Source organism: Mesocricetus auratus, unplaced genomic scaffold (assembly GCF_017639785.1).
Source record: "Mesocricetus auratus isolate SY011 unplaced genomic scaffold, BCM_Maur_2.0 Super-Scaffold_100038, whole genome shotgun sequence".
NCBI lineage: Eukaryota > Metazoa > Chordata > Mammalia > Rodentia > Cricetidae > Mesocricetus > Mesocricetus auratus.
Genome location: NW_024429216.1, coordinates 6,301,868 through 6,312,842, shown reverse-complemented (window position 1 = coordinate 6,312,842; position 10,975 = coordinate 6,301,868). Strand labels below are relative to the sequence as shown.

The 10,975-nt window shown below is 52.9% G+C and overlaps 1 protein-coding gene across 1 annotated transcript; it reads right to left on the bottom strand.

Moving 5' to 3' along the window:
* Positions 1–1,933: 1,933 nt before the first annotated feature.
* Kcnk6 (potassium two pore domain channel subfamily K member 6) lies at positions 1,934–10,490 on the bottom strand. Its single transcript, XM_005086198.4, has 3 exons — positions 9,947–10,490; positions 5,212–5,607; positions 1,934–5,009 (listed from the first exon to the last, which is right to left on the bottom strand). The coding sequence occupies exons 1-3, from the start codon at positions 10,266–10,268 to the stop codon at positions 4,786–4,788; spliced, it is 942 nt and encodes a 313-aa protein (XP_005086255.1). The 5' UTR covers positions 10,269–10,490; the 3' UTR covers positions 1,934–4,785.
* Positions 10,491–10,975: the final 485 nt, after the last annotated feature.

Sequence of the window (10,975 nt, the reverse complement as noted above, 5' to 3'; positions counted from 1 at the left end):
TCCCCGCCCCGCTGTACCAGTCACTTGGTAAAAACGGGTCAACCGTTGCTTGGCAGCGCCTGTTCCACCCCTCTTGCCAACTATTAAGATGGCCGCTCCGACTTCCACCTTGCTCGAGGCACGCCTTCGTGGCGCGCGCGCGTTTCCATGGTAGCACGCCTTCCCAGCAGGTGCCTGGAGCTGGAGGGCCGGCCTCTCTCTCTCTGCTAAGAAGGCCCCCAAGGGATTTATGATCGTTCTGGCAGTGACATTGTGCCTACTTGACCTCTAGATCAGAAATCCGCCCCCGAGGAAAAGGATTTTCCAGAACCTTTTGGGGAATGGACAAATGTGATCCGGAAGTGGACTCCTATATTTAAAATTGGGTAGCTAGTTTAATATTAGCCTACTTAAGAGTTGGGCCTCTCTAGTCAACAGCCTGTAAAACAAATGACTAAGAGGCAAGACCTCAATTACTCATCTGGAGAATGGGGCCTGATTACAATGTTCCCAGACACTCAAATGGTGCACAATACATGTAAATAAATCCTTAAAAAAAAAAGATTACTGCTTAAGCACCGCGTATGGAGGCGCATGCCTTTATCCCATCACTCAGGAGTGGAGGCTGCGAGTCCAAGTTCAAGGCCAGCCTAGTCTACAAAGCTGGTTCCCAGACAGCCAAGTCTTCTGTACAATGAAACCTTGTCTTCAATGAAACCTTGAAGAAAGAAGGGGGAGGGGAGGTGGGAGGAGAAGAAGAAAAAGGAAAAGAAAAGAACTAAGATTGGGGATTGGGGCAGTTGGTAGTCTTTGCTCAATAGGGTATGCCAGCCAGTGAATACTCATAATCCCGCTACACTTTGAAGGTAGTGGCAAAAGAATCAGAAGCTGAAGTTCATCCTTGGCAACACCAGAAGGTCAAGGCCAGCCTCAGGTACAAGAGACCTTGTCTCAAAAAACAGCTGATTGCAGTGGCCTGAGTTGCCAGTCAGTTCTCCAGCCTCTACCTCCCGTGGTGTTTCAGAAGTGCTCTGCACCCAGCTGGCCTCTCCCACGGGCCCTGAGGATTGAACTCAGGTCCTCAGGCTTCAGTGGCAAGCACTTTAAACCTCTGAGCCATCTCACTGGCCCACAGGGACAGCTCAACCTGGCCTTGAACTCATAGCCTCTAGGTCCGCAGCATATCCTACCAGCAGATGCCACTACAATTGGCAAGAGATTTTACAACAAGCGTAAAGCCTACCCACAACTTAGATGCTTTCTACAATGGTCCCTTTGAGACCACTTTACGCTTGAGAGTGTGCCCAATTTCCACATTACACTCCTAGGGTCAGCTAAATTCTTCCAGAGATCGTGATCGGGAGACAGTAAGATCTCAACGGCATCTTTATTCCTGGGTCTACACAGCAAGCGCCAAAGATGGGTTTGAACTCCCAATCCTCCTGTCTCTGCCTCCAAATGGGCTGGGACCACTGGCCTGTACCACCACGCTTGACTTATGGGGACTTCTGATACTGGTCTTATTCTAGATCCAGACTGACTTCAAACTCATGACAATCCTCCTGCCTCAACATGCTGATTCCAGCTTGCATGATGAATGTATTTATTTATCTTGCCATATTGGGAATTGAACCCAGGATTCTGGGCATGCTAGGCAAGTGCTTTTCTGCTGAAGCGTAATCCTCAGACTTAATGAATTTTTTAAGGTAATCACATTTATTTATTTACCTGAGGTGTATGTGTGTGTGTGCACGTGTCTGAGTGTTAGAGAAAAGCTTGCAGGATGACTTAGTGGTTAAGAGCATGTCTTCCAGAGAACCCCGTTCCATTCCCAACACCCATGTCATGCAGCTCACAAGTGACTGGAATTCCAATCCAGGGTATCTGGTGCCCTCTTCTGGTCCCCATGTGCACCTGCACACATGTGATATGCATGGACACATACATACATACATACACAGAGATAAAATTTTTAATAACAATACAATAGGACATGATATTAAATCATTTCTATTTTAAGCGATCTTCCTTATTATGATGCAGATTTCAGAGACAAGGGGAAAATTAGCATTCTATTGGCTCCCAGATGGTATCCTCTGGGATTTACAGGGATTAAATTGCTGGCTGTTCAAGTCCATGAGGTAGTGCTATATAAATCCCAATACACAAACAGGCAACCTGGGGCACAAATGAAACATGGGACAACAGGGTTCAAACTTAGACACAGAGCTTTGCCTTTAGAGCTAGTAACCGTTACCACTTCCCATGACTCCCGTTCTGCATGCTGCCCCATAGCATGGGGGATGATAACATGCACATCTACATACTGCTGCTTCTTGTGTAGACTATGTGCGTGTAGAGACCTGGGAAATCAATTGACACAGCTGTACTTGTGTGGAGGTCAAAGGACTTCCTGTGATACGGAATAAAATCTGGGATCCAAGGGTGGCACTAACTCAGATTGTCAGGGTTACACAGCAAGCACTTTCCCCTGATGCGATATTTTGCTGGCTCATATTTTTAAATTTGTGTGTGTGTATGAATCTGCATGTGGAAGCCAGAGTTTAATATCCAGTTTCTTCCTCAATAGTTTTCCACATTATTATTATTATTATTACTTGGTTTTTTGAGACAGGGTGTCTCTGTATTGTTTTGGAGGCTGTCCTGGAACTCGCTCTGTAGACCAGGCTGGCCTCGAACTCACAGAGATCCGCCTGCCTCTGCCTCCCGAGTGCTGGGATTAAAGGCGTGCGCCACCAACGCCCGGCTTTCCAGCCTAGTTTTGGAAGCTGGAGCTTTCGTGGAACCTGGAGCCCACTGATTTGCTCTGAGGACCCTTAGCCCCACCCCTTCGGAGTGGGATTACAGGTCCTGCTCAGCCTCACCTAGCCTTTTTATGTAGGTTCTGGGCTAAACTCAGGTCTTCGTGTCTCCCTGGCTGAGCCATGGTCCCGGCTCCTATAACTGTAATGTTTTTTGCTTAGCACCTGGGACAGACATGCTCCACCACTGAGATCATCCGGATCTCCCTTTGGAGTTTTGTATTGTTGCCCTAGCTGGCCTCTCTAGCCTCCGCTAGCCTCCATAGCCCTAGTTTCCTTGTGTGACTTTCTAGTACTATTTGATGATGAGCCAGCCTTCCTTAAAACTCTCAGTACATCTGGGCAGTGGTGGCTTTAGTTCCAGCAACTCGGGAGGCAGAGGCGGGCGGATCTCTCTGAGTTCAGGGCCAGTCTGGTCTACAGAGCAAGTTCCGGGACAGGCTCCAAAACTCCACAGAGAAACCTTGTCTCAGAAGAAAAAAAATTTTTTTCAGTACACCAGTTGAAGTTTCTATAGCTTGAACTACAAAGAGCATGTCTGTTTTTGATGCCCGGATGTGTGGCAGCCATTTGGACACCGGGAGGAGAGCACACATGAGAGCCTTCGGTGGAGAGAAGCGGAAGAGAGAGACTGAAGTCAGGGCCAACAGACCCTCCATAGCTGTGGAGAGCATCATGCCTGTGGCTAGTCCCTGCGTGCTCTGACCAAGTACAATGTAACAATTAGGTTATCTCAGATACTGCTAGTCACCCCGGTCTGTTACAGCCAAACCCTTCCAGAGTGATATAAACACAAACACACAGTCCCAGCAGCCATGAGGGTGTGTGCCTCCTCTCGTGTCTGTAACCTGGCACTCTATCCCTTTGCTTATATGTATTTATCATTATCTTTATTACTTTATTATTTTATTGCCTGCTCCTGCTGTGTATCCCAGTCTGGGCTGGAACTCTCAAGTCTCCTGCCTCAGCTCCGATTCCTGGCTGATGTCATCTTTGGGAGTCATTATTCTGGTCACCGTTTGGTAGACACAGGGTCCCAGAAGTAGAGTGACTGTTCATATGCATGTGCAGGACATAGCCCGGTTACAGGGTACACCCAGGAAGACCAGCCCCAGAGCCCAGGGCCGCCACCCCCCCGCCATGCCCAGTAAACAGACAACACAGCATCACCATGAGACCGTGCTAAGTGGCACCTCTTACAGCACTTGGATTTGGGCTCATACCCTGGATTAGCTCCTTGCCTGCTAAGCCAGTGAGAGAGATGCTGGCCCATCCGAGGGCTCTTCCCACAGATACTGTAACCCGTAGACACCTGAGAAGGGACAATTTCTCCTCTTGAAGGTCTTGGGTTAGTCTTTGTCCCTTCTTCCAGGAAGCCCACCTGGACATTTCAGGTCCAGGCCTCAGTCCTAACTACTCTGCCTCTTCCAATGCCTGTTGAGGTTTGTCACTGTCAAGGGACAAGTCTACCTCACTGACCGGTGAGCCCCATAAGACCAGGGTCCAAGCCTCTTCTGCTGTTACTGTGTGACTGGCACAGAACAGCAGGACGGAAGCGAGGGTCTGTGGATGAGTTCGGATATTCTTCGCGTCAGAATGGGAAAGTCATTTGGCCAGGAGAGAGTCACCAACACAGTGACAGAAGTCAAGTCCAGGCCCAGAGCCCAGAAGGACCAGCAACTGATGTGTGACGACGCTACCAAAGAGCGTGACACAAAACAACATATTAAGTCAACCGCCACTCCACCAAGAGTGCCCGAGGGGTCAGAGTAGGAGAAGAAATAGGGGGAAAGAAAGGAGGAGACAATGGCTCTGGTGGTTCCCTGAGGAGCCGAGGACAGGGGAGCAGAGCAGCTACTCCTCACCTTGGGGTGGAGTGCTATGAAGACAGGAGAGTGTGTGTGGGCATCCCTGTTGGTGTACCCTGGTCACGCGGGGCCCAACGCCCAGGCCAGGTGTGTCCAGGCTGAGGGCATCTGCCCAGCTACCTGGAGATGGAGGCGTAGTTAGCGTGGGAGCCAGCAGAGAGGTGCTGGTGCAGATCTGTCCGGCTGTCCAGAATGTCCACCTGATCATCCTCGTCCTGGCTGAGGTTGGCAGGGTCCGGGTTGGGCAACAAGATGAGTTCGGTGAGGCCGTGGAGGTCAGACACATGGCGGAAAGTCTGCAGGACCAGTACCATGGCAACCAGGCCCAGGAAGAGGTATGCTGCAGGCGTGGGGAGGGAAGACAGGTAGACGGTAAGGTGATGGGTCAGCTTCAGGCAGGGATGTGGTCCTACAGGTGCCTCTGCCCTGGGACAGCTGGGTGGCTCTTGGTACCGTACCCTTTACCACCCCTTAGGACAGGGCCATTTCTTCCTGAGAACCCCCCACTGCCAGCCCGCAGGTGCCCAGATGGTCCAGCTCACCTGTGACAAGCACCTTGTAGAGGGCCCGGTAAGGCTGGCCCGGGGCTTCCCCAGGCACATAGTCCCCCAGGCCAATGGTGGACAGAGAAATGAAACAGAAGTAGAAAGCATCCAGAAAGCTCCAGGCCTCCTCAAGGTAGGCGAAGACCGCCGCGGGCACCAGGAAGAAGACAGTCACTATGACCAGCAGCAGGGCCACCAGGTGCCAGCGGGCTGCCCGCTGGGGGTGCCAGCCCCAGCGCAAGCTCAGCCAGGACAGGGGTGCACGGGTGAGCAGCAGTGCCAGGCGCTGGGCCGAGGCAGTCAGCAGCAGCATGGTGATGGGCACGCCCAGGAGCGCAAAGACGATGGAGAAGGCCTTGCCTGCATCCGTCAGTGGGGTGGTGTAGCCATAGCCTGCGGGGAGAGGAGTCCTCCTGCACACTGGTACCTCAAACCTGAGGCCCGAGTTCCTCCCAACCCCCACCGGCCTCCAGTCCTCTCTGTCTCCACTGCTGACGCCTCCATCCAAGAGCTGTGGTTTTTTTCTGAAGCTCAGGGAAACCCCATAAGGAAACCCTCTAGACTCACCTCAGGGCACTTGCTTCAAGTTCCTTTTTTCTTTTTTCTTTTTTCTCTCTTTTTTTTTTTTTTGGTTTTTACGAGACAGGGTTTCTCTGTATTGTTTTGAAGGCTGTCGGTCCAGCCCAGCCTCGAACTCACAGAGATTAATTTTATGTGTATATGTGTGTTCCTGAATGTATGTCTGTCACCACATGTGTGCAGAAGTCTGTGGAGAGAGGCCAGATCCCCTGGAACCGCAGCTGCAGATGGTTGTGAGCTGCTATGAGCGTGCTCAGAACTGAATCCGAGTCCTCTGAAAGAGCAGTTAAGACCCTTAGCCACACATCTCCAGCCCTGCATCAGTCTCCTGAGTGCCGAGGCTGCTGGTGTCAGCTACCAAGCAAGCCCAGCATTATCATTCCCTCCCTGTCACCCTTTCTTCCCGCCCCCCTCTCCTCTACCTTATCTTGATGTTTCATTTTAGATTTTAGTAATCTTCCATTGCTGGCCCTGTGTATGCTGTTTTGATATATTCAAGCGTTGAGTTCTTTTAGGACACACACACACACACACACACACACACACACACACACACACGCACGCACGGACACCATCATGTCCCTTCCTGGTGACTTCTCCAAAGGAGCTGTACTGCTGGCTGAGTCAAGCTGTTCCCCTGGTGTATCCTAGGCAGGTGCTCTACAAAGGAACCCCGCACCTCTTTTATTTCCTAGTTTGAGACAGGATCCCACTAGATCTCCCAGGTAGGCTTTGACATTGGGATCCTCCTTCATCAGCCTCCTCACAGCTGGGACTGCAAGCCTGTACCACCAGGCCTGGCCACATTATCTTTTTTTTGCATGCCAAGCTATATGCATGAACCCTAAAACAGAACTTCCTTGTTCCTACCAACTGTACAGGCTGGCTTTCAGAACTGACCTCAAAAGACCTGCACAGTTTGGTGGAACCAAAAAATTTCAGAGCAGAACATGGGGAGAACAAAACAGACCACTGGGTTCCAGATTTTAAATCAGGAGAACCATCCACAGAGGCAGAAGGAACTAGGTTTTTTTTTCACAAGCTCCATCAGGACCAATGTACCTGATATAGACTATCTCACCAGAACTGGTTGGAACCACTCAGCCTATTTCCCCAGCTGTGAAGACTCCCTAGTCACTAGAATGGTGGAAACAGATCTTCACTGCCTCTTTGTCAACAGCCTCGACTAATGCTATTTGTTTTTTGTTTTTTGAGACAAGGTCCCACTATGTAGCTTTGGTTGGACTAGAACTTGTAGCCATCCCACTGCTTCTGCCTCTGGAGTGCCAGGACTAAAAACGTGCATCACAGTGTCCTACACTGTCCTACCTATGTGACCACGGGCGTCTTGGCCAGCTTCCCCGGGCCTTAGCTTTATGGGTGATAGATAGACAGACAGACAGACAATAAGTGGTAGCTTCCTCACAAGTCTGTTTTGTTGACTGAGTTGAAGCCTGGGTGTGGCAAGTCCCTTGTCAGGCTGAGAAGTGGCTGTTCTGGGCAGCTGTCTCTCTCCCCCTCACTTGTCCGTCTACCAGTGCCAGGGGATGACCTGCCAGAGGTCAGACTCCAGGAGGAGAGAGAGAGACGAGCATCTGCTTCCGCACCGCCCCCCAGGGAAGTCCAAAGCAGGTCAGGCCAGCTCAGGGGACAGCTAGCCCGGGGAGATGGCTTCATTCTTTTCTGTGAAAAGTCACCCAGCCCTGTTGCCAGTGACCTCAGTTTGCCCCAAAAGGGGGACAAAAGCCACCACAGTTCTGGGATGCTGTCAACTGGAGAAGCAGGTAAGAGTGTGGCTCAGCCTCTTCCCTGTTTGAAGTCCCCAAAGGAGGTCACCTCACGGCAAGGGAGGGGCCTGTGGAGCAGCAGAGCCCGGCATGGGGAGTGGGTCTCCCCAGGTCTGTGGTGTGAGGTTAGACGGGACTTTCCAGGAGGAACTTCCCAGGGCTCTTAAGGGCTGGAGTTACAGGTAGGGGTGGGTCCTACCTGAATGGTCTCAAAGACGGGTCAGCAGAATGCTGGTATTTGTGCACAGGGGTGTTTAATTTTATTTTATTTTGTGTGGACTTATGTGCACAGGTGTGTCTGCTCAGGCAGAGGCCAGAGGAGGATGTCTGAGGTCCTGCACACTCCCCTTTAGCTTATTCCCTCAAGCAGGGTCTCTCACTGAACCGGAAGCTTGCTGATTCAGCTCCCCCTGTGTCTGCCCCAGTGCTGGGGTCACAGGCTCACACAGCCATGCTCAGCGTTTCCATGGGTGCTGGGGTTCTTCTAACGAGCACTCCTCCCTACAGACCTCTCCGCCCCGCTTTGCTCTGTCCAGACAGGGTCTCATGTAGTCCAGGCTGGCTCTCTTGTTTGCTCCCAGCGCCTAACTACTAAAGCGTATACCACCATGCCCAGCTGGGAGTCCATAACCGTCAGGCAAGACCAGGGTCCTGGTGTGAAAAGAGATCTTGCGGTCCTGGTTCCAGAGGAATGAGGAACAGGCACCAGCTAATTTCATCTGGATTGCGTGAGGGGCCTCAAGAGCTCCTGAGTCCAAGTAAGCAAAGGAAGTAGTGAGGTTGAGGTAGACATTGCTGAGGTCCTTGCTGGGTGTCAAGGGTGGAGTGGGTAATGCTCTTGGGGGGGGGGGCTCTGTCACAGAGGGCCTTGAGGATCGAGACACTGGCCTGTCTCAAGCTGGGGCAGGGTTGGGAGGCACGGGAAGTCCCGGCTGTGGGGTGTGCAGGAGGTCCAGCTCCAGGACATCCCCCTGCCTGGGAAGTCCATCATGATCATATTGGCAAGCAACAGATGGAGAAAGTCAAGTCTTTGGACCGTGATCTGGGGCGGGGATTTGTTCTCACTGAGCAGGGTCCCAGTCTGGAGAAGGGACAGGAGTCTCATTCAAAGGGTAAGAGTTCAGGTTTTGTAGTACTGAGGACTGAACTCAGGACCTCATACACAGTAGGCAAGCATTCTGCTGCTGAGCAGTACCTCAACCACCATGGCCCATCCTCGTTTTGGAAAGGGCCAGAGGTTTGGCTGGAGGTAGTTTGGGTAGGGAGTCTCACCTTGGGGGTTGGGGGGGGATTCAAGCTGGACAGCCAATGATTCTTCCTGGAGGACACTCTGAGTTTGTTCCCTTTTATTTTTGTTTGTTTTGTTTTCAAGACAGGGTTATTCTGTAGCTTTGGAGGCTGTCCTGGAACTCACTCTGTAGACTGGGCTGGACTCGAACTCACAGAGATCCACCTGCCTCTGCCTCCGGAGGCATGCACACACCCCACCACCACCACCCAGTGGAGTTTGTTCCTGTCTTAACCCCAGCTGCTGATCCAGGAATACAGAGCTAGAGTAGACCATTAGGAAAAATCCTAGCAATACAGGAGAGGTGGAAAGATGGGCTGTGTTAGACTGAGAAATACCGGGACAGGAGAGGGATGTGTGTCTCCCGTCTGGGGCTGTTTCTGGAGAGTACCCAGAGTGGAAGGGATTCCCGAAATGGTCTCAGGTCTCTCGTAGAAGACAAGCCTCCAGTGAGGGTGCCCTGAGATTACTGACTATATGTATAAAGGCCTGAGTTCAACCCCCGGTCCTGCATCTCAGTGTTCCCCGGGGAACTAAGTTCTGGAGGAAGCTGAAGTTGGCTGTTCCAGGAAGGACCTATCTGGACTCAGAAGACAAGGCTGGAGGACATGGTTGTGCCAGCTCTGATGTGGACACAGCCCTCGGGGTCAGGGACCCAAGGAAAAGCCCAGGCCTTGCCGATTATGGACGATAATCCCAGGCCAAGAGGGTTAAGACAAAAGCGAAGCCAGGCCTGGTGGTCCACACCTGTAATCCCAGCATTTTAGGAGGCCGAGGCAGGGAGATGACGTTCCAGGCCAGCCCGGGTTCCAAGCGGAGGTGCCATCTCAAAATCAAACAAACAAAAGGCACGGAAGATGCTGTAAGAAGTTATCATGAGGGGGCCCAAACTGGGGTGTTTACTACTTGAGAGGAAGACTTGGCTTGCACGGGGGACTCTCCAAAACCGGCAGCTGAGGCCAGTGTGTTTCTGTTTCCGAGTTGGAATGGGGGTGGTTCTGAAAGGATGCAGAGCCCCGAGACGATGTGGATGAAGGTGTGTCTTGAAGGACCCGGACACACGCTGGCACTCACTTACCCACGGTGGTGACCAGGGTGCTGGCGAAAAAGAGCGCGGAGGCGAAGTCCCAGGCGGGGTCCGAAGCGTTGGCGGGTCCCGAGGCGTTGGCCAGCACTGCGCGCCCCAGCCGTCCGGCCGCCAGCACCCGCTCCACGAAGGCGTCCAGGGCGGGCGCCGCCACGCACGGGCTGTGCCGCAGCAGCTGCTCCCGCAGCGTCCCCAGCTCTGCCCGCAGCCGGGCTTCGTGCGGCCGCTCCAGCTGAGCCACCAGCAGTGCGCCTAGCGCCAGGTACCCGGCGTAGGCGGCCAGGGCAGCGGCCAGGAGGGCGCCCCGCCGCATGGTGCCCGCACAGCCCCGCCACCCGCTGACGTGGCCCCCGCCGGCCCACCGCCGCGGTCTGCTGTAGTTCCGGGAGCTCCAGGCGCCGCCACCGACGCCCCGAAGAGGAAGAGGCAAAGGGGGAGGAGCGGGGCTGGCGGAACGCCCTGCTACTGGGAAACTGAGGCACGCCCAAACACCAGGTGTGGGGACAGGACCCGGGAGGGTGGAGCCCGACGCTCCTGGATCCGGGAGACCGACGGGATGGGAAGGGTGACGAGTCCTTTCCTGCGGGATGTTCCTTCCAACTCTGCTGCCCCCGCGGGAGTCTGAGCTTCTCAACTAAGAATTGAAACTCCCCTCGGGAGTGGGGGCTTCTGTCTATAATCTTAGCACCGGGGAGCCTGAGGCAGGACTGCTGTGAGTTCCGGGCCAACCCGGGGCAAAGTGAGTCAGGCGTTTACTGATCAGATCTTAAGGCACTCCAGGCCTTAGCATCTCCAGTGGAGTTCTGGGTCGCTGCTTTGAGACACTAGGATGTGGAAGAAGGAAAAAGTTGTGGGTCAGGAGTCGTGATGATTTGGGAAGAACTGGTCAGGAGTCAGGGGACATTGTTGGAAAGAACTACAAGACTCTGTCTCAAAAAACAAAACAAACAAATAAAAACTGAAAAACAGCTTTCCGCGGTGGCTACCTTTTTATTCCAGCACTCAGGAGGCAGGGACAGA